A 24431-nucleotide genomic window follows, 5' to 3' on the forward strand; every position below is an offset into this window, starting at 1 on the left:
GTGCGTATGATGCTCATAGGATTGTTTGACAAATCACACTTTTTCTGTGTACGAACAATCTAATTTCCTTCCGTAAGTACTATTTTAGAATAGTTTCAACGCAATATTGATAAATGAGGCCCCAGGTATGTTAAAGCCAAATGGGATTATTAGATGTGAACATGGGGTGCAGAGAGGGTGTGGTCATGGCAAACCAGTCAGCCAAGAGAGTGCCACTTACCCTGCGACGTGACTCCTCGATTGCAGAGAGCAGCGCATTGTCCCTCTCATTCTTCAGAAAGCCCTGGAAAGACAGAAATGCTGGAGGTTAGAATGGCTTTAACCAACATTCCACTTGACCACACAGTCAGGTCTCCTGCAAAATGCTAGCTGCAAGGGCTAACTAAGGAGAAGAACTATCATCATGAACGCTGTGCTAAAAATGGGAGGCCAGCAATCAGGGCATAGCAACTTCATGTTCTTAGTAGCCGTAGAAGCCTCCTCCTGACCTGACATTCTAACCACTCAAAAATAACTCCTGTTACGTATCTTGTCAAGCGTTAAGCCATTTTCATGCTCCATCCCATCCCCACAAACCCAGAGCCCATCAAGTCATTTTACAGCTAATTCAACGAAGCCTGACTGATGATGAGCACCAGTCGATTAGACGCACCGCACCTGGCCCTTTGTCCTCATATCATCCCATCTTCAATTTCCTACCTTAGGGAACAAACTCCACAGTGGGTTGAGATTCATCAGCATCTACATTCAACTGGCTAACATGATATACAAGAGACGGATGGATGCATCTTGAAGAGACTAAAATGTTCGTCTGTCTGCTGTCTCACTTCCTTAAGGGGTCAAAATGGTGATATAGCAAGCCTACATTTCAGTACCAAAATAAAAAATGACATTACTATTGCAATTCCTACATACAAGGAACTCAAATTGACATCTTGTTTTGTCATGTTAATCATGGGTTTAATTCATGAGCAAATTTGCACAGCTGTGTAGGTGCACGTAGACTGTGCTCACCATCTCACATAGAGTAAGCTAATTAATGTACACTTTGGCACGCACAGAGAAACATCAGCCTCCACTCCTTCCGATGTCCGAAGAGAAAGAGAAAAATGTTGTGCCCAGAACAGGCAGAACCGCCCTCGTAGTGGAGCTGTACGTTGCCACCAGGCAGCCAGCCAGCCCGAGAGGGGAGGGAGGGGTGGGGGGAATAAAACTCACCCACCCAGACACACAGCAATGTAAAAGAGGGCGGTGGTTGAGGGGTCAATGCATCTAAACCAGGGTGGGGTTAGAAGCTAAGAATAAGATATAGCCTACTATATGAAAAATGGTGGTGCTGAATCGTCCATAGAGCCATCGCGGATCGTTAAGAAACCAAATTCCAGCCCATGAATGAATGGTACCACAGTGGTGACAGGCCTGCCACAATGACACAGATACCCTGATAGTCAGCACAATGGATGTCACTCTCACTACGCCCATTCTCTGTGATAGTGGACACTGGCTTTAACAACTAGGCTAAATGCCAGCCACACCCTTTTACAATGTGAGGACATTTATTTGCATTAAAAATCTGACAATTTAGCCTATCGTTGCCTTCCATATTCCATAAGTCTGATACAGAGGAATAACCGATAGACAATCTCATGCCTTTTCGAGTGGAATTCCCTTTAATGCAGACAAGACATTTTTAAAGCTGAAAAGGGTAATGTCATACTTTAGTCTGCGATTAAGGCCTGCAAATCACAATGGCACACATTTACACTTCCTCGCCCAGCATTAGGAGATACTAGAGAAATATGTAAAAAAAATATGTAAATAAACGGTAGAACTGGCGAAAAAAAGAAAAGAGCAAATCGAAGCCTAATGGATTTCGTATTTTCCAGGTGTCAGTATGATATATATAGTAGTCTATCCCCTTCTCTCAGATAATGGGCCTTTTCCTGCAGACTGTCTCGGCGCCTGTCATCTCTAGGACGGACCGCGCAGCATCCCGTCCAGCCCTCCCCACCTCACCCTGCCTCAGCCCCTCCCCCTTCGCCACAGGCTCAAACCTTCCCCACAGGCTCAAACCCTCGCCCCAGTCTGTCCAATCCATCACATCACCAGACCAGACATCAGAGTGGCAGCAGTCCGCATCTTGACTGACAGCTATAAATTATCATTGACTTATTACTTCAGCAGCCGACCGTCAAATGACAAGTGTAAATGAACAGTGCGGAGAGCGCGAAAGGAGGGGGAAGCTGAGGCTTTTCAGTATCGCAAGCAATAAGAGCAGTACCTATCCTCTATTCAAAAGATAAATCAAAGGAAGATTTCCTGCTATATCTTGCCAATTACATTTCTTGCTCAGTCATTGTGCTCGGTCCTCCCATCGTCTGTGCCAGAGAGAAAGGAGCGCCCCCCTCAGGAGATTCTGCTCTCCAAACGAAACAGGTTCTACCCAGTTTGCACCCTAAGAGCTGACAATGGAGCTATTTATATACCAGGAGAGCTCAGGTCATGTCTCCAAACACAGCAAGACACACAGAGAATACATCTGAATAAATGTATACATTTCCTAGTGAACTGGCATTATGTGGAAGAATATAACAGAGTACCAAGATTAGGCTATGCGTTTCATTCTATGGTTTCCAGAAAGTGAAGGGTCAAAAGGGAGGGGGAACTTATCCGCATTTTTTTATTTAAAAACCGTACACTTTAGGCTATCATTTCATATTTAGGTTCTAAACTCCCTGAGTAATGGACAAAGAAGCTGTAAACTCCCTGGATCTTTTATTCATGGCATATATCCAGCCAAATACACGTGTGCAGTATGTAACATATATAGCCAGCTGGTCTGACTCGAGAACCTTCTCCTACATAATTGCATTGTCCCTCAAAATTTGTGTGGCGTATTTACTGCATACGATTTTGCAAGAACAGAAAACATTCACTATAGTTCACTAAAGTAGAACTCAAGAAAAAAAGGACAGTATAGGAATAAATGTACATGTAACACATGGGCCATATCACGGTGCTGATTCGTGTCACATACATACATGCGCACATACATACAATTCTTCCCAGGGCTTAGTCAAACGAGCAGTCTAAAGGTTCACAAATGATAGTGATTTTACTGTGTCTGTACATAGTTACAACATCACACACAGAAAGCATTCTAGAACATCTTAAAATCAATTCTCTAGCATCTGGATTTACATGTTAAATTCTATGTTTCATCCTTTTCCCTTAGTTCTGCATGTAATGTACTGATGCTCAGCAGTTCCACAGAGATACAAAGAAAAAAGTGTGATGGGTCAGTAGCTGAAAGCCTGCATCTTCATTTACTCTGACAATGAGCGGAGCAGGGGAGGTGAAACCCCACCCTTATGCCACCACTTCCTGTGTGGAGAATAAGCATTCATATAACTGACCACCACCACCTCCACCATCATCACCATCTTCATAGTCACAGACAGAGATAGTGACAGAGTGAGAGAGGAAAGAGAAGGTGACAAGGTGACAGACAGATCGTGACAGAGACAGAGCAGATGTACAAACGCAGAGTGTCTGTGTGTGGAGGCAATACTCACTCATGCTGTGGCTCAGCCTGCCAGGCAGGGAGAGAGAGAGAGGAGAGGTGCAGTTAGCCAGGCGTAGACAGACCTATGCCTGACACTAAACACACTGCCCTGTCTCCATCTGAAGAACTGAGCCGGCGCCATTCTGGGGCGTTTTCGGACCATCCTCTGACAGGCCCGCATCGCAGACGCTGCACCTTCCTCACCCAATGTGGGCCACCGGTGTGAACCCAGAGATGTGCCACATGAAGGGTTACTGTAGGCTGTTTTATTGTTGGAGGACTATACCAAGTCAGCCCTCAGACGCAGGGGGGGGATCAAGGAGGAGTAATTGCTCAACCTCACAGGCCTTCCTCTCTCTATCAGCAGATCCTCCCCTGCCGCCTGCTTCTTTCCAGCATCCCTACCGTCCTCTTCTCTCAGTGCCACTCATTTCTTCCTTTTTTTTTTATACATCTATGCATCCTTCCCCTTTTCCTCCTCCCCTAGCGCAATGCAATTATGGTAATGGTTTTTCTCCCCTCTGCTGATGGCTTCCGACATCCTGTCCAGAAATTGGGCTAATAATCCTCTTAAGGAGTCATGTTTAGTTAATGAGAAGGGTGCAGTGGCTTCTCAGGGGGGCATACAGAGTACACAGCTGCACAGACCAGACATGCTGCACATGTGAAGCTATTTAACCAAAGTCTGCTGTAGCAGCAGCTGCGCTTATCAGACTGTCCAGAGAATACATGCCATCACTATAGCTGCTCTCAGAGAAAGATGGGGGAGGGAGAGAAAGAGGGGGAGGGAGAGAAAGCAAAATATGGAATTGAAAAACTGGGAAAGAGAGAAAGACACTTCTCCTTTTCGCCATTTTATCATTCGACTGTGATCCAGCTCTCTTTCCATGTCTTTCTCGCCTCTATTCGATCTTCATTTCAGTTTAATTCTGTCCATTTTCTCTATCTTTCCCTTGGATATTTCCATCACCCCTTTCTCACTCTCATTCCTTCTTTATCTCCATCCTCACTGATGTGAGCCATGCCTCAACACATACAAATATAACAAATGTAAAAAATAAAAATAAAACACAGTAGGCTATATACATACCTTAAATGTAAATGCGGGAAATCATATGCATTACCACCCAAATATACTACAGACATCATTCACACCCCAATTCCTCTCTGTGAGCCGCCCACATAGAGATAAGAGCGGCTACGCCTCATCAGCATCCAGCATTTCCTTTGTCTTCTTAAGCTTCCCTTTGAGCACTTGAACATACAGTACTACACAGTGCAATCACACTCAATGTAAAGAATACCACACAATATTATTACCAGTGCCTAGGCTACTGAAAAGACTAAGCTATGAATGCAGTGCAGACAATAGGGAAAATACCATTCAGTTCCACTGACTGCACATAGGCTACCACATACAAGTATCATCTCCTGGCCTAGCCTAAATGTCGTGACTAATAAATAGCTGAAAAGGGTGGCAATCCATAGACTAGTTATAAAAGATTACTTAGCAATCAAGGCACACAGTTTGTAACATAAGATATTTGAAGAAAAGTGAATTTCATTGTCCAACAGTTTGATGATAGATCTTCAACAGCTTTTTATTGTAGCTTGACTCAACTCTACAGATGCTCCCTGCCCGTAAGGTTAACACGAGACACCAGTAATGTGAGAGTAATACTGGCTTCATACAGCAAGGTCACACAGTTTCTCTAAATAAATATTCCATGAAAACTGTCATGTGAAAAAATGGACAGGAATGCAAAGGTATGCACAGTGGAGGGGGAGGATAAACAGACAGAACAGTAGAAGGCCAGCCACTTCCCACTGTGTCTGGCCCACGCACTCAACTGAGTCCAGCTAAAAAGGCCTTGTTAAATCCTGCAACAGGGCTAAGTGCACTTCCAGTAAAACCAAGGCTCCATCCGGCCAGCCCACCACATGTAAGGTTGGGGATTATGAGTGGGAGAGGGAGCACTGGGGTCATCAGAAAATGAGGCGATCAATACAGAAATATAACACCCCAGTCATTCACTGACTATCTGCTGCCTTCCCATCCCCCACAACCCTGTCATAGGCCTAATTTGTATAATCATTTCCTGATGGTGTGGATGACACCCTCTTCTAGAATAGGCTAATCAATGCATTTGATACAGCAACAATATTATTACCACTGCTAAAATGAATATTGTAGGGTCAAACCAATTAAGAGCAAAAGAGAACATTGTGTGTTAACGTTTGACGGTCTGGGTGTGGCCAGAGGATGGTAGTCTGTCTTCAAGCCTCATCATTTTCTCATGTGCTTTTACATGTGACTACTAACACAATGGAATAACTGTATAGTAATGCTGCTAATCTTCTTTTTCAACATACTGCACATTGACTGGAGGTTCTTCCCGTTTCCCTTCCTCATCTGAGACAGTTCAGACTGTTCCCACTAAATGGCTTCAGATTTGCAGAAACATCATCCGTTGATGTAACAATTGGCAGAAAGTAAGGGCTACCATTAACTGATTAGCAGGCATTTCACATTTCATTGACTTGCATAAAAACCCAGGGAACATCATCCCAGCTGCAATTCATCAGCACACATGGAGGATGGGGAAAAGCCAGTGTATAGACACAAAAGAAAAACAAATAAAATGCCTGCATATTGCCTTTTCTAAAACAGCCACAGATTACAGGTGGACACTGGACAGGGTTTGGAATAGTGATGGGGAAGAAATAAAATCGATACAGTTACATGTTGGGATATTATTTTTGATGATACATCGTATCGTTTTGACAATATTGTAATATTATTTTTGCGCTACTTGGCTGTAACTGCATCAAAACTTCATAGCTAGTGATGAGCAATTAGTGCTTTTTCAGGGGGGGGTTCAGTTTCGGTTAGATTTGTTATCACGGTTTTCGATTCCGGTTTCGATTATTTGCACTATGCATTATGTGGGTTGAATGCTGTAACACAGAATAAAACTATTAATAAAAAAAAGTCCCATGATGGTTGTAACTGCCAATTACTGCTTAGTAGTGACTTGCCTAGTTAAATAAAGGTTCAATAACAATTTATTCACCTTACTTTAATAAAAAATGTCAGGTGTATATTATTTGATTATTTTAACATTTAATTCCAAGTCTTCTCATCTCAACAGAGCTGCTGCCTATGCTGTCTGACAAATCACTATTTTGTAGTTCTTTAAAGTAAATAAGGAATACTTTTATGACTGCTGAATACCAACTATCAATCACTTAGATCATGTATTTTCAGGTAGAGATACCTCGGGAAGAAACAGCTGCTCTCTATATCCCCTCACAATCACACATTCTTCTCTGTTCCATAGCAGGTGTAAAAGAAACAGACCGGACAAGTAGATGTGCAATGGATTATGGTCATTGTAATCAATTACCACGTTTTATGAGCTAAACTATCTAGAATATTGTCCTGTTGGAAACTACAACTCCCTGCTACATCGCACAGTTTGGGCTGGATATGATTTATCTCTAGAGAAACTCACAGAAACTCATGAGCGCACAGAAAAAACCCTCACAAAATGGAATTCAAATAATTGAACGGATGTTGGTCAATGAGTTCTTAAAAAAAAAGACACGTTCTGTCTCCTAGAGATGAACGTACTTTGGTGCAAAAATTGCAAATCAATCCCAGAACAACAGCAAAGGACCATGTGAAGATGCTGGAGGAAACTGGTACAAAAGCATCTATATCCACAGTAAAACGAGTCCTATATCGACATAACCTGAAAGGCCGCTCAGAAAGGAAGAAGCCACTGCTCCAAAAACACCATAAAAAAGCCAGACTACGGTCTGCAACTGCACGTGGGGACAAAGATAGTAATTTTTGGAGAAATGTCCTCTGGTCTGATGAAACAAAAATAGAACTGTTTGGCCATAATGACCATCGTTATATTTGGAGGAAAAAATGGGAAGGCTTGCAAGTCAAAGAACACCATCCCAACCGTGAAGCACGTGGGTGGCAGCATCATGTTGTGGGGGTGCTTTGCTGCAGGAGGGACTGGTGCACTTCACAAAATAGATGGCATCATGAGGTAAGAAAATTATGTGGATATTTTGAAGCAATGTCTCAAGACATCAGTCAGGAAGTTAAAGCTTGGTCACAAATGGGTCTTCCAAATGGACAATGACCCCAAGCATACTTCCAAAGTTGTGGCAATATGTCACGTAGAGTAGGCCAGAAGGCTAAACTGGAAAACCTAACCTCTATCAAAATAAAAAGATGGCGGAGCCGCAAAAGTTCTTCTGTGCAAAGGTGTTTATTTACAAAGTGATTCTGGAACAAAAACAACAGTACTGCCATCAAACGTCTACCTTATGGGACAGCTAAAAACAATGCTACCCCATCCACAGCTCGATCCAAAATGCCTTTGTTAACTTATCTTATAACGGAGCAGGGAGGAGTGATGAATGTGTGCGTGCGTTAAAGAACCAAATGCTTCCCGCGGCCAGTGACGGACTTCTACGTCACATTACCTTCCTCCTCTCCTGAAGCGACCAGGTTCGGGAGCCTTGATAGGTAGTCCGCCGTGACGTTCTCTGTTCCTGCCTTGTGACGGACACAGAACCTGAAGGGCTGGAGCTCCAGATACCACCTGGTCACACGAGAATTCCGGTCCTTCATGGTCTGGATCCAGGTCAGTGCTCTGTGGTCCGTGTGCAGGTCAAATTCCCTCCCAAGAAGGTAGTAACGGAAGCTATCTAGGGACCACTTTATAGCCAGGCACTCCTTCTCGATTGTAGAATACCTTGTTTCCCTTGGCAACAGCTTCCGACTCAGGTACAGCACAGGAAGTTCTTCTCCTGGCTCCCCTTGGGCCAGTACAGCTCCAATTCCCACAGCCGAAGCGTCCACCTGCACGGGAAACCTCTTCCGAAAATCAGGGGTCTGGAGAACAGGGAATGAGCACAGTCGTTTTTTCAGTATCATGAAGGCTTCCTCACACTCCTCAGTCCACTTCACAGGGTTGCTGGCCACCTTTGAAGTGAGGTTGGTCAGAGGGACAGCGATGGTCGAAAACTGCGGAATGAATCTCCGGTACCACCCTGCCAGACCTAGGAAGGACTTCACCTGTGTCTTGGTTCTGGGTTGAGGGCTGTTCCTGATGGACTCCACTTTGTCCACCTGAGGCCGAACTTCACCCTTACCCAGCTGGTAACCCAGGTACTTTGTCTCCTGTTTCGCCCACTCACACTTCAGGAGGTTAAGCGTAAGGCCTGCATCATGGATCTTCCCCAGGACTCTGCTAAGATGTTGTATGTGCTCCTCCCAGGAGTGGCTGTAGATCACCACGTCGTCCAAGTAAGCAGCACAGTAATCGTCACAGTCCTGGAGGACCTTGTCCATCAGCCTCTGGAAAGTCGCAGGGGCCCCATGAAGGCCAAACGGCATGACCTTGAACTGGAACAGGCCCATCGGCGTCCGGAATGCAGTGTAGGCCTTGGATTGTTCATCCAGGGGCACCTGCCAGTACCCTTTGCAGAGATCCAATGTGGTGATGTAATGAGCTCTATCTATTCTCTCCAGTAAGTCGTCAATGCGGGGCATGGGATAGGCATCAAACTGGGAGATAGCATTCACCTTACGGGAGTCCATGCAGACGCGCGAAGAGCCATCCTTCTTTGGGACAATGACAATAGGGCTGCTCCATTCACTTGAAGATGGCTCGACAACATCCATTTCTATCATGGCGTGGACCTCTTCCTTGAGGGCTACTACCAGCCTCTCAGGCACACGGTAAGGATGCTGGCGGACAGGGTTCTGGCCAGGCTTCAAACGAATGACGTGTTCTAGGACTTTGGTTCTTGCTGGTCTCTGACTGAAGAGGGCTGGATACTTGCCAAACAGCTGCTTCAGTTCATCTTGCTTGTCTTCTTCCAGGTGAGCCAGTATGACTTCTGCTCGTTCTTTCCATGCCTCTGTGACCCCATCCGACTCATCCTCTTCTTCTACTCTGCGGACCAGAAAGGACTTACCCTTGGAGAGTTCCTCTTTCTCCTCCCAGGCCTTGAGAAGGTTCACGATAGGTTTGCTTCTTCTTACCCTTGTCGGGGTGCAGCACCTCGTAGGTCACCGGGCCCATCTTCCTCCCGATTAGGTACGGTCCTTGCCATTGCGCAAGGAGCTTGCTGGTAGACGAGGGAAGGAGGAGCAGGACTTTCTGTCCTGGCTCAAACTCTCTGTGGCGAGCGTGCTGGTCATAACCTCTCTTCTGGGCCTTCTGGGCTTGCTGAAGGTTTGCCCTAACTTCCTCTCGGTACCGCTCCAACCTGTCTCGCATCTGGAGGACATACTGGACAATCCCCTGTCCTGAGGTAGCTACTGGGGGACCTTCCCAGCACTTCTTCAGCAGGTCCAGTGGTCCCTGCACAGGCCATCCATAGAGGAGTTTGAATGGCGAGAAACCTGTCGATGCCTGAGGCACCTCCCTGTAAGCAAAAAGCAGAAAGGGTAACCACTTATCCCAGTCTTTACCAGTGTCAGCCACAAACTTCCTCAGCATGTTCTTGAGCGTTTGATTGAATCTCTCTACGAGCCCATCCGTTTGGGGATGGTAGGGAGTGGTCCTCAAGCCTTTAATGCCCAGCTGTTGGTGGAGTTGAACCATCAGTCGCGAGGTGAAGTTTGTCCCTTGGTCCGTCAGGATTTCATCTGGGATTCCTACACGAGAGAAGAGCTGAACAAGAGCACTGATTATTTTTGGAGTGGTTATGGAACGGAGTGGGAAGGCTTCTGGGAACCGGGTGGCATAGTCACAGATCACCAATATATACTTGTAACCTGCGCTACTCTTCTCCAAGGGTCCAACAATGTCCATTGCAATTCTCTTGAATGGGGTAGAGATAACTGGCAGTGAACATGGAGGAGCCCGGTCAGACCTACGGACAGCACTGGTTTTCTGGCACGTGGGGCATGATTTGCAGTATGTTTGTACATCAGTATACATGGAGGGCCAAAAGAAACGGGAGCCTAAGATAGGTCTTATGTTGCCCTAGATGACCTGCCCATGGAACTGTATGTGCAAGGTTGAGAACAAGTGGTCTACAGGTAGATGGCACCACCAACTTCCTGCTATCTGCCTCTGACCCAAGGTAGAGTATGTGGTTGTCTACCGTGTAAATCCCCCCACATGAAGATTGACTGTCCCCAGCTAAGGCCTTGTCAAACAAACATTTCAAGGTTGCGTCAGACTTCTGCAGTGTAGCAAAATTTTGTGGAACATCCCATTGCACCTCTAACCCAGACACATCAGCAACAGGTACAGGGGTACCCACATACTTCTCAAGACGCCGCTGGCGGCGTGACTTTCTAGGCCCTTTGGTTCCCCCCTCGCACAGACTATCACACAAGTCAGGCAGAGGTTGTAAACCAGCTTTGGCCTGGGCACGAGTGACAACTGAACATGACACCTGAACATCAGACTGGCAAACTGACTGCTCATATAGCTGACCCCCCACACTTCCCAACAGATCAGAGAGTACAGGCACATCCCTCCCCAAAATCATCTCAAAAGGTAGCTTCTCCATTACCCCAACTTTGAGGAGGTATTTCTGACCCTGAATCTCAACTGTGAGCTCAGCTGTGGGCTGCTGTGACTGGTCACCATGGACACATTGGATCAGTGTCTGATGACCATAATCAATGTCATTAACAGGTACATTACCTTTTCTGATCAACGACAGGGAACTGCCGGTGTCAATCATTGCAGTAAGACTTTTACCATTCACTTTTACAGGTACCAAGCCTGACCCTTCCCGAGTCTGTCTATTCTGAACACCATCCCCCTCTCTTGGAACATAACAGTAACCTGAGAGCTTGGATTTACGTAGCGGACACATTGAAGCTTTGTGCCCCTGCTGCCGGCAGTAAAAACAGGTCAGACCCCTCCCATCAGAGCGAACTGCATGATCCCTTACCTCCCTCCTCCCAGACACATAACCCCCAGAGTTAACTCCACCATCTCTGGCATCCCTGATGTCCCTTGTGTCTCTGAGACTCCTTGGAGCGGGTGCTGCAGGTCGTGGTGGGCCCCCTTTACGTGCATTAAGGTACTGCAGTGCAAACTTGGCCGCCATAAGCCCGTCCTTGGGCTCGTGCTCTCGGACCCAGGTTCGAATGTCGTGTGGTAGAACTTGTAGAAGTTGCTCGAGGATGATGACCTCACCGATTTCGTCCTGTGTCTTCTCCTCCGGTCGAACCCATCGTCGGTAGAGACCCTTGAGGCGGTGGTACGTCTCTGTCGGCGACTCACCCGATGGCGTCGATGCAGCTCTGAACGTGTGTAAGCCCCTCATCCATTGCTGTGTAAGCCTCTAAGGCCTTGCCCGTGAGCAATGGGACAAGCCTGCAGGCCCACTCTACCTCCGGCCACTGCCACGTCTTAGCCATGCGCTCAAACCTCAGCAGGTAGTTTTCAATGTCCTCCCCCTGCTGGTATGAGGGCATCTTTGGCTCCTTCCTCAGGAATGCTGGAAGATGGACGTTAACACTGCTGGACTGGTCTCCTGGTGCTGGCCTCATTACTGCTTGGGGAGCCTGCTGTGGAGTTGACGTCCCTGCTGCGTCGAGCCTTTGTCGTCCTGGTGTTGGCAGACCCAATATTGGGCTCTCACTGACGAGTTCCACTTGGTGAGGAGCTGTGAGGATAGATTGGCGTATGCCCCGGAACTCCTGCTTGAGTTCTTCGTCCCTCCTCTCAAGGCAGGTGAAAAGTTGCTGGAAAAGGGCTACCATGGTTGGGTGTGGTTCTGGTCCCCCAACTGCTCCTTCAGTCAGCTGGTCTTTTATGGCTGTATCTGCTGGTTCAACCGGTAGCTCACCCGGTTCTGGTTGTGTTTGGCCCCTTGGTTGGGCTCTTAGTTTTTCATACTTGACCTCTTCTTCACCAGACGATTCCATGGTATTCCACCCCGGTTCAACTTCAGGTACCTTTTCTGACAGTTGATGCTGCTGCTGAGAACGCAATCCTCTACGCATTCCTTTACCTCTCTTGTTGGAATTCACTGATTTGCGGTGCACCATCCCACCGCTGCCACCATATGTCACGTAGAGTAGGCCAGAAGGCTAAACTGGAAAACCTAACCTCTATCAAAATAAAAAGATGGCGGAGCCGCAAAAGTTCTTCTGTGCAAAGGTGTTTATTTACAAAGTGATTCCGGAACAAGAACAACAGTACTGCCATCAAACGTCTACCTTATGGGACAGCTTAAAACAATGCTGCCCCATCCACAGTTCACTAGGTTCCCAACCCACAGGCTGCTCGTTACGTTCCCGGCCCACAGGCTCTCCAGGCGCTTGACCGACAGGCTCTCCACGAAGTCCTGGTCCCACAGGCTGCTCTCCAACAGGGTCGCTAGGTACTTGGCCCAAAACCTCGCTAGGTTCCTGGCCCACAGGCTGCTCTCCAACAAGCTCTCCGCTAGGTTCCTGGCCCACAGGCTGCGCGCCAACAGCTTCATAGCCCAAAGGCCCGCCAACAGGCTCGATAGGTTCCTGTCCAACAGTCTCTCCAACCGGATCCCGGCCCACAAACGGCTCGCTAGGTTCCCGGCCCACAGGCTCTACGCTAGGTTCCCGGCCCACAGGCTCTACGCTAGGTTCCCGGCCCACAGGCTTTATAACAAGCTCGCTAGTTTCTAGATCCAAAAGCCCGCCAAAAAACTTGCTAGGTTCCTGTCCGACAGTCTTTCCAACCGGATCCTGGCCCACAGGCTGCTCACTAACAGGTTCTTGGCCCACAGACTGCTCTCCAACAGGTTCATGGCTCACAGGCTCTTGGCCCATAGGCTGGCTAGGTTCCTGACCCAAAAGATCACCAAAAGGCTGCTGGCTAGATTCCTGGACCTGCCACCATATGTCACGTAGTGTATGCCAGAAGGCTAAACTGGAAAACCTAACCTCTATCAAAATAAAAAGATGGCGGAGCCGCAAAAGTTCTTCTGTGCAAAGGTGTTAATTTACAAAGTGATTCTGGAACAAGAACAACAGTACTGCCATCAAACGTCTACCTTATGGGACAGCTTAAAACAATGCTGCCCCATCACAGCTCGATCCAAAATGCCTCTCTCATGAACTGAAATTGAGGCTCCTTTTGTAGGGCTAGCCCCTCCCCTCAGAACAATTAACACTAATTACTTAACCTGTCTGGCACCGGGGTTCCGCTAGCGGAACTCCTCCCACATTCCACTGAAAAGGCAGAGCGCGAAATTCAAAAAATATTTTTGAGAAATATTTAACTTTCACACATTAACAAGTCCAATACAGCAAATGAAAGATACACATCTTGTGAATCCAGTCAACATGTCCGATTTTTAAAATGTTTTACAGCGAAAACACCACATATATTTATGTTAGCTCACCACCAAATACAAAAAAGGACAGACATTTTTCACAGCACAGGTAGCATGCACAAAGCCAACCTAACTAACCAAGAACCAACCAAACTAACCAAGAAACAACTTCATCAGATGACAGTCTTATAACATGTTATACAATAAATCTATGTTTTGTTCGAAAAATGTGCATATTTGAGGTATAAATCAGTTTTACATTGCAGCTACCATCACAGCTACCGTCAGAAATAGCACTGAAGCAGCCAGAGTAATTAAAGACACCAACGTCAAATACCTAAATACTCATCATAAAACATTTCTGAAAAATCGATGGTGTACAGCAAATTAAAGACAAACATCTTGTGAATCCAGCCAATATTTCCGATTTTTTAAGTGTTTTACAGCGAAAACACAATATAGCATTATATTAGCTTACTACAATAGCCTACCACACTACCGCATTCATTCATCAAGGCACGTTAGCGATAGCAATAGGCACGTTAGCGATAGGGAATAAACCAGCAAAAGATATTAATTTTCACTAACCTTCATAAACCTTCATCAGATGACAGTCCTATAACATCAGGTTATACATACACTTATGTTTTGTTCGAAAATGTGCATATTTAGAGCTGAAATCAGTGGTTATACATTGTGCTAACGTAGCTTCTTTTTCCCAGAATGTGCGGATATTTTTATGACACTCAACTATTCTGACCAAATAACTATTCATAAACGTTACTAGAAAATACATGTTGTATAGGAAATGATAGATACACTAGTTCTTAATGCAATCGCCGTGTTAGAATTCTAAAAATAACTTCATTACGACATCCAGCTTAGTTATAGCGAGAGCGTGCCCAAAATCTGGGCGCAAACTACTAGTACAACATGTTCGACAGATATATGAAATAGCATCATAAAATGTGTCCTACTTTTGATGATCTTCCATCAGAATGTTGTACAAGGGGTCCTTCGTCCAGAACAATCGTTGTTTGGTTTTAGAATGTCCTCTTCTCCAGTCAATTAGCACGGAAAGCTAGCAAAGTAGTGTGAAGCTCTCCTTCCTGAACAAAGGCACACAACGCAACACGCCTAACGTCCCGAAAAAATTTCAATTATCTAATAAAACTATATTGAAAAAACATACTTTACGATGATATTGTCACATTTATCAAATAAAATCAAAGCCGGAGATATTAGTCGTCTATAACGACAGTTTTTCAGAAGGCAATACCAGGTCCCTTCGCGCGCACTCCAGAAAACAGGAAACTGGTCACACGTCATACAAATAGCTTTTATTCGACCCCAGATCAAGTTATACACTCCATTTCTTCTCTCACTGCCTGTCGACATCTAGTGGAAGACGTATGAAGTGCATGTATACTAATAAATATCAAGGACATTTATAGGCAGGCCCTAGAACAGAGCATCGATTTCAGATTTTCCACTTCCTGTCAGGAAGTTTGCTGCAAAATGAGTTCTGTTTTACTCACAGATATAATTCAAACGGTTTTAGAAACTAGAGAGTGTTTTCTATCCAATAGTAATAATAATATGCATATTGTACGAGCAAGAATTGAGTACGAGGCCGTTTAAATTGGGCACGATTTCCCCCCAAAGTGAAAACAGCGCCCTCTGTCCTCAACAGGTTAATTATCTAGTCAAACCTACATAACTACACATACTAAAGGACATACATTGCAACATGTTTTTTAAACAATATCACAACATAACATTTACAACATTACATCACTACTGACAGTATCTTTCAATATGCCCATTTACATTAATGAGCCATTTGGGACAGGCACTATAAAGTCAGCCCAATTCCCTTAGCTCGGGTCCTTTTCCAGCATACCCGGAAGCTACCGAGATGGAGAGAGAGAGGAACAGAACAAACAACGCGCTCATCCACAACATTGATAAGTATAATAAATATTGTATATCTTAAATATGAACATTGACAAGTGTGAAATGTATGTACTAAGACAGAAGTTAATTTGTGTGTCGACCCACATTGTTAACTTATCTTATAACGGAGCAGGGAGGAGTGATGAATGTGTGCATGCGTTAAAGAACCAAATGCTGCCCGCGGCCAGTGACGGACTTCTACGTCACAAAGGACAACAAAGTCAAGGTATTGGAGTGGCCATCACAAAGCCCTGACCTCAATCATATAGAAAATATGTGGGCAAAACTGAAAAAGCGTGTGCGAGCAAGGAGGCCTATAAACCTGACTCAGTTACACTAGCTCTGTCAGGAGGAATGGGCCAAAATTCACCCAATTTATTGTGGGAAGCTTGTGGAAGGCTACCCGAAACGTGTGACCCAAGTTACAGTTTAAAGGCAATGCTACCAAATACTAATTGAGCGTATGTAAACTTCTGACCCACTGGGAATGTGATGAAAGAAATAAAAGCTGAAATAAATCATTCTCTCTACTATTATTCTGACATTTCACATTCTTCAAATAAAGTGGTGATACTAACTGACCTAAGACAGGGAATTTTTACTAGGATTAAATGTCAGGAATTGTGAAAAACTGAGTTTAAATGTATTTGGCTAAGGTGTATGTAAACTTTCGACTTCAACTGTACCAAAGACAGTTCAATACCCCCCAAATGTAAATCACATAGACCTCTACCAAAGACAGTTCAATACCCCCAAATGTAAATCACATAGACATCTACCAAAGACAGTTCAAATCCAATCAAAGGACGTTGGGTTAACTTTGTGCATGCGTTTGAATTGCAAACTCTCAGCACTTCAGGCAGTGGGTTTGATATACAAAATGATGAGTAAAGATTTGGACACTATCCACATCAGACATCTTTTCCTAGACACACAACATTTCTAATACTTCCAACAATAAGAAACTGCAATGATCCTCCAACAGAATCCGTCAGCTTGTTTCCTATTAGCATACAAAAATCATTACACAGTTAACCTCAGCTGTGACATTAACAGAACCAGATATGAAACTGCCCGTTTGACTAAAGCATCATTACCAACTCAAAAACATTCATTACCATCACTTGCCCAGCTGCCTTTGCCTCTGAAAAACGCAGAAGAGAAGCTTGTGACATACCAGAGAACAGGTGTGGATGTAAAAGCAGCCCCACACTCGTAGAGACAGTCTGAAATGAATACCTGGATGTCAGTGTCTTTCACTGGCTCCAGAGGTTCAAAGGTGGTGGCAGCACTCAGGCTCTCCAGACGCTGGGAGATGTGGAATATGTCCAGGCCTCTGGAACCCAGGAGGATAGAGCTACAGGGAACAGAGGAAGAGTAGATTGTGTTTGTTTAGTATAGTATCCTCTAGAGCAGGTATTCCCAAACTGGGGTACGCCAAATAAAAAAAAAAAATTGTTTTTTTTCTTCACATTTTCAAACAGTTCATTTATATTTTCCAACGGGGCTATAGATGTGGGTGAGGTTTTTTCTTTGCCTGAGTAGCCTCGTTTCACTGCCAAAAATAAAATTAAACCATCTAGATGTTCAGCAAAATAACAACACTAAGTCAAATACAGGTAGCCTAGTCAAATAATTAACATCCAATCACATTGACCGTTACTCTCTCGAGGGAATTCCACTAACGGTCCGTGTGTAGCCAAACATAGCTGCTACTCATGTTTGTATCTGTACTGATGGTGCAAAAGCCATGACAGGGAGACATAGTGGAGTGGTAAAGTGCGTGCAAGCAGTTGCTCCCAACACCACATGGGTACACTGCAGCATCCACCAAGAGGCTCTTGCTGCCAAAGGAATGCCTGACAGCTTGAAAGACGTTTTGGACACTACAGTGAAAATGGTTAACTTTGTTAAAGCAAGGCCCTGGAACTCTCATGTATTTTCTGCACTATGCAATGATATGGGCAGAGACCATGTAACACTTTTACAACATACAGAAGTGCGATGGTTATCAAGGGGCAAAGTATTGACAGGTTTTTTTAATTGAGAGACGAGCTTAAAGTGTTCTTTAATTTTAACTTGTCTAACCGCTTGCATGATGACGAGTTTCTCACACGACTGGCATATCTGGGTGATGTTTTTTCCTCGCCTGAATTATCTGAATCTAGGATTACAGGGACTCTCCACAACTATATTCAGTGTGTGGGACAAAATTGAGGCTATGATTAAGAAGTTGGAGCTCCTCTCTGTCTGCATTAACAAAGACAACACACAGGTCTTTCCATCATTGTATGATTTTTTTGTGTGCAAATTAACTCAAGCTTACGGACAATGTCAAATGTGATATAGGGAAGCACGAGTGAGTTGGGTGAGCAATTACGCAGGTACTTTCCCAAAACGGATGACACAAACAACTGGATTCGTTATCCCTTTCATGCCTTGCCTCCAGTCCACTTACCGATACCTGAACTAGAGACACTCATTGAAATTGCAACAAGCGGTTCTGTGAAAATTGTATTTAATCAGAAGCCATTGTCAGATTTCTGGATAGGGCTGCTCTCAGAGTATCCTGCCTTGGCAAATTGTGCTGTTAAGACACTGATGCCCTTTGCAACCACGTACCTATGTGAGAGTGGATTCTCGGCCCTCACTAGCATGAAAACTAAATACAGGCACAGACTGTGTGTGGAAAAGGATTTAAGACTGAGTCTCTCCAATACAACCCATCATTGCAGAGTTATGTGCATCCTTTCAAGCACACCCATCTCATTAACCTGTGGTGAGTTAACAATTTTTGATGAACAAATACATTTTTATATGTAAGATGGCTAAATAAAATAGCTAAATTATTGATTATTATTACTTGTGCCCTGGTCCTAGAAGAGCTCTTTGTCACTTACCACGAGCCAGGTTGTGACAAATACTCAAACTCATTCTTATGTTTAATAAATGTATCGTATAGTGTGTGTGTGAGTGACAGGCTTACAATGATGGCAAAAAAACAAAATTTGAGAGTGAGCTGACTCTGGTGCTAGAGGGGGTACGCAGCTGGAGGTTGAATGTTTAAAGGGGTACAGGACTATAAAAAGTTTGGAAACCACTGCTCTAGAGGGCATGAGGAGCATGAAGTAAGTTCACTGCAATGCAGAACATAAGAGCTACACTGCGTTTCATATGCCAGTGAAATGTGGGGAGCAGCATTAACCTGCCATCATAAATACATTCTTAAAGACATCTCCCATAACAGAACAACTCCAATAAACTGGGTGTCCAAGAGTACAAATACTGATTAAACATATCTGTCCTCTATTTCACACGCAATAGTGACAAGATCACGTAATTGCAAGTAGTCCAAACGCAGTCAGATGTATTGTCATCTGAAAAATAACCAATCATAATGATGAGCTTTTGTGCAGATGACTTCAACATCTTACTACCATCAGCCTCATTCATTACAGGGGAAATAATGAGATATTACTAGAAAAGGGAACTGGCCTACACTTCACATGTGATATCAATGTGTGGGTCATCTCTAAAATAAAATAAATATCTGTGACTGACTGATACACAAGAGAGAACATACGCTTTAACATCAGCAGCGTCTTGCGACGTTCGGGTTAAGGTGCGGGAACGTAGCCGCTCTCCAGCCTGCTGGATCTCCTGAAGGTTCCTCTCAACATGGGGAAGCTCAGACACAGCCTCAGTCTCCGCTGCAAGCTGCTCCGCCTGCTGCAGGAGCTCTCCAAAGCCCTCCGCTTCCATGGCAACCACTAGAAGTTAAGGGACAGAATGGCTGGGTTAAAAACCAATGACTACTCTGGATTAAATTACATGCAGTCTTTATGGCTGTATCAGATTGAGTCACATGATAGTGTGTTACAGTGCAGTCGGAAAGTATTCAGACTCCTAGACTTTTTCCACATTATGTTACATTACAGCCTTATTCTAAAATGGACTAAATAAAAAATGTTCCTAAAAAATCTACACACAATTCCCCATGATGACAAAGTGAAAACAGGTTTTTAGACATTTTTGCATATGTTTTCAAAATAAAAAACAGAAATACATTATTCACATAACTATTCAGCCCCTTTGCTATGAGACTAAAAATTGAGCTCAGGTGCATTGTTTTTACAGTGTTCATCCTTGAGATGTTTCTACAACTTGATTGGAGTCCACCTGTGGTAAATTCAATTGATTGGACATGATTTGGAAAGGCACACACCTGTCTATATAAGGTCCCACAGTTGAAAGTGCATGTCAAAGCAAAAAGCAAGCCATGAGGTCAAAGGAATTGTCCGTAGAGCTCCGAGACAGGATTGTGTCAAGGCACAGATCTGGGGAAGGGTAACAAAACATTTCCTGCAGCATTGAAGGTCCCCAAAAACAGTGGCTTCCATCATTCTTAAATGGAATAAGTTTGGAACCACCAAGACTCTTTCTAAAGCTTGCCCCCCCGGCCAAACTGAGCAATTGGGGGAGAAGGGCCTTGGTCAGGGAGGTGACCATGAACCCAATGGTCACTCTGACAGAGCTCCAGATTTCCTCTGAGGAGGTGGGAGAACCTTTCAGAAGGACAACCATCTCTTCAGTACTTCACCAATCAAGCCTTTATGGTAAAGTGGCTAGACGGAAGCCACTCCTCAGTAAAAAGCACATGACAGCCTGCTTGTAGTTTGCCAAAATGCACCTAAAGGACTCACAGACCATGAGAAACAAGATTCTCTGGTCTGATGAAACCATGATTGAACTCTTTGGCCTGAATGCCAAGCATCATGTCTGGGGGAAACCTAACACAATCACTACGATGAAGCATATTGGTGGCAGCATCATGCTGTGGGGATGTTTTTCAGCGCTAGGGACTGGGAGTCAGGATCGAGGGAAAGATGAATAGAGCAAAGTACAGAGATGAAAATCTGCTCCAGAGCGCTCAGGACCTCAGACTGGGGCGAAGGTTCACCTTCCAACAGGACAATGACCCTAAGCACACAGCCAAGACAACACGGGAGTGGCTTCGGGACAAGTCTCCGAATGTCCTTGAGTGCCGCATGCCAGAGCCCGGACTTGAACCCAATCTAAAATCTCTGGAGACACCTGAAAATAGCTGCACAGCAACGCTCCCCATCCAACCTGAGAGCTTGAGAGGATCTGCAGAGAAGAATGGGAGAAACTCCCCAAATACAGGTGTGCTAAACCTGTAGCATCATACCCAAGAAGACTCGAGGCTGTACTTGCTGCCAAAGGTGCTTCGACAAAGTACTGAGTAAAGGTTATGTAAATAGAATATTTCATTTTTTTATACATTTGCAAACATTTTTTAAAACCTGTTTTTGCTTTGTCGTTATGAGGTAGTGTGTGTAGATTGATTAAATATTTTTTTCCCCCATCAATTTGAGAATAAGGCTGTAACGTAACAAAATGTGGAAAGAATACTTTCCGAATGCACAGTACGTAATGTCAGTGCATGTATTGTTATTGTTGATTGGACGGTGGTTGCAGCAAATTTAGATACACAATTCATTGGTATATAAAGCCTGAGCCCTTGATCATGACTCTTAGTTCCATTACATTACACAAAAGATCGTGGACGAAGACGTGTTCTGTACGGGGGAGTTTTGTTAAGAGCCCCTACGCTCAAATCTGAACATTAACACGCGTCACTTGTGGTACAGTTTTGGAAGCATAAGGACCTTATCTGTCATATAACGAGAAATTATAAAAAATAAAAGTTAAATTGATATAGCCCTTGATAGGTTAGTGTTCCCACACGGACATATCTCCATGTTACAAGAGGTGATAATTAGCCATCTTGTATGCTCCGAACACCTCTGTGTAAGCGGAACTCGGGAAGTGTAGTTTCGTCAGATGGATGCTCCATAGCGGTATGGATTGGTGCAAAACTGCTACAGTAAGTGTACTTTTTTTATTTGAAGGATTCTTTCTCTCATTGATAAAAGGGCCATACGCAACAAAGCATCCTTCACTCATGCTGCCAAACATACCCTCGTAAAACTGACCATCCTATCTATCCTTGACTTAGGTGATGTCATTTATAAAATAGCCTCCAACACTCTACTCAGCAAATTGGATGTAGTCTATCACAGTGCCATCCGTTTTGTCACCAAAGCCCCATATACTACCCACCACTGCGACCTGTATGCTCTCGTTGGCCGGCCCTCGCTTCATATTCGTCACCAAACCCACTGGCTCCAGGTCATCTATAAGTCTTTGCTAGATAAAGCCCCGCCTTATCTCAGCTCACTGGTCACCATAGCAGCACCCACCCGTAGCACGCGCTCCAGCGGTATATTTCACTGGTGACCCCCAAAGCCTATTCCCCCTTTGGCTGCCGTTCCTTCCAGTTCTTTGCTGCCACTGCCTGGAACGAATTGCAAAAATCACTGAAGCTTGAGTTCTATATCTCCCTCACTAACTTTAAGCATCAGCTGTCAGAGCAGCTTACCGATCATTGCACCTGTACACAGCCCATCTGTAAATAGTCCACCCAACTACCTCATCCCTATATTGTTTTTATTTTTTTGCTCCTTTGCACCCCAGTATCTCTACTTGCACATTCATCTTCTGCACATCTATCACTCCAGTGTTCATGCTAAATTCTAATTATTTCGCCACTGTGGCCTATTTATTGCCTTACCTCCCTAATGTTACTACATTTGCAAACACTGCATATAGATTTTTCTATTGTGTTATTGATTGTACGTTTGTTTATCCCATGTGTAACTCTGTGTTGTTTGTGTCGCACTGCTTTGCTTTTATCTTGGCCAGGTCGCAGTTGTAAATGAGAACTTGCTCGCAACTGGCTGACCTGGTTAATTAAAAAAAAATATATATATATTTTTTAAATGTTTCGAAAGCTGTATCGCAAGCGATGATTATTGACGTTTTATAAACGTTAAAACACCGCGTCGGGATTGTAGTTCACATGAGGTCGTCGTGGGCTAAGCTAATGGCTGAAAACTGTAGGAAGGCGGCAGAATGCCGCCTAGAGTTTGAGAGCTAAAACAGCCTGAAACTAATGCCTGCAAAATCATGTAAATGTTCCTTACAATACAGAATTTTGAATTAAATTACACTTGAACTTACTCTACCGCTTGTCTGTGCGGTTTGTCCTTCAGCTGCTTTGAATTTGAGACAAAATATCCACAGGAAATTATTGTTAATCCAACTTTTTTGAGCGCCTGTACCAGGGTTTCCATTGGGAAAATGTGGCCCTGGACAACGTGACCAGGAAGATTTTAATTTACTGGCCCCTTGAGAAATGTAAGCACATGCATTGGGTGCATAACCCATTAGGACGTCCATCCATGGTGCTCAGAATGACATGAATCACATTTTGACTTTGGTAATAAATCTGCAACTCATGTAATGAAGCAGCCAATAACAGGTCATTTTCAAACATTTACCAAAATGCAATTCGCAGGAAAACTCCATTCTAAACCTGCACACCTGATAGCGGTTTCATACGTGACAGAGATGAAAATCTGTTAGAAAGAGGGGGATTCTAAAGATGCAACAACCAGGATTGTGCCTTTGGGTTCTGGACAATGAAAGAAAGTTGATATGAGCACCAATAGAACAGGAGAGAAAGGGCATAATGGTGGGTCCAATAGGGAAGTAAATGGAAATGAATGTCAACATTATATAAGTTACTCCTGTCTATACAGAAATAAATAAAATATTTCAAAATACTTCACCAGAAAGCATGACTTAGCCACAGAGAAATCGAGGATCATTAACTTCTATAAAAAATGTATGTGGATTGCTTCAAATCACAAGCTCGTAGGCCTATGCTTATTTGGGAAGCCCGCAATTTGGGCAGGGCGCGTGGCAATAGGCCTAGCTGATTGAGTTGTGACTGTCAGTGAAAAGCCTCTAACATGTGTGAAGATGTGTCTTGAGTAAAATGTTGAGACAAGGGGAGGTGTGGCAAAATAAGTGAGTCTCTCTCCAGAATCGCTCAGCTGTCTCCCACCAATTCTTGCACATTCATTGTTTCTCTGTCCTGATGTCGAGCGAGTTCTGATAATGTTGAGGGAGTACACGCGCCTGAGCAAGCATAGAAGTACCATGGCCTGCCGTGCAGAAATGCAGGAAAGTGTTCATTTTTAACCTGTTTGGGCTGCAGGGGCAGTATTGAGTAGCCAGATAAAAGGTGCCCATTTCAAACGGCCTCGTACTCAATTCTTGCTCGTACAATATGCATATTATTATTACTATTGGATAGAAAACACTCTCTAGTTTCTAAAACCGTTTGAATTATATCTGTGAGTCAAACAGAACTCATTTGGCACAAACTTCCTGACCAGGAAGTGGAAAGTCTGAAATCGAGGCTCTGTTCTACTTCCTGCCTATAAATGGGCATGATACGTATTAGTATACATGCACTTCATAGACCTTCCCCTGGATGTCAAGAGGCGGTGAGAGAAGAAATTTAGTGTTTATCTTGGTCTGAAGTGGAATACAAGCTCTTTGTATGACGTGTCCCCCATTTCCGGTTTTCTGGAGAGCGCGAGGAGGTACCTGGATTTGCCTTCTGTTTAGCTGCCGTTATAGGCGACTACTATCTCCG

At 44.4% G+C, this 24431-nt stretch overlaps 1 protein-coding gene across 1 annotated transcript in view; it reads right to left on the minus strand.

Annotated features, from left to right (window-relative positions):
* The window catches only part of LOC120053900 (nuclear pore complex protein Nup93), a 42598-nt gene that overhangs the window by 11656 nt on the left and 6511 nt on the right, over nucleotides 1-24431 (minus strand). Inside the window, exons 2-4 of the mRNA XM_039001191.1 lie at nucleotides 19425-19611; nucleotides 17081-17198; nucleotides 221-283 (exon numbers count right to left, since the gene is read on the minus strand). Coding sequence (XP_038857119.1) covers nucleotides 221-283; nucleotides 17081-17198; nucleotides 19425-19603 — 360 coding nt within the window. The 5' untranslated portion in view covers nucleotides 19604-19611. The remainder of the gene's footprint in view (nucleotides 1-220; nucleotides 284-17080; nucleotides 17199-19424; nucleotides 19612-24431) is intronic.

This window comes from Salvelinus namaycush, chromosome 9 (genome assembly GCF_016432855.1).
Source record: "Salvelinus namaycush isolate Seneca chromosome 9, SaNama_1.0, whole genome shotgun sequence".
NCBI lineage: Eukaryota > Metazoa > Chordata > Actinopteri > Salmoniformes > Salmonidae > Salvelinus > Salvelinus namaycush.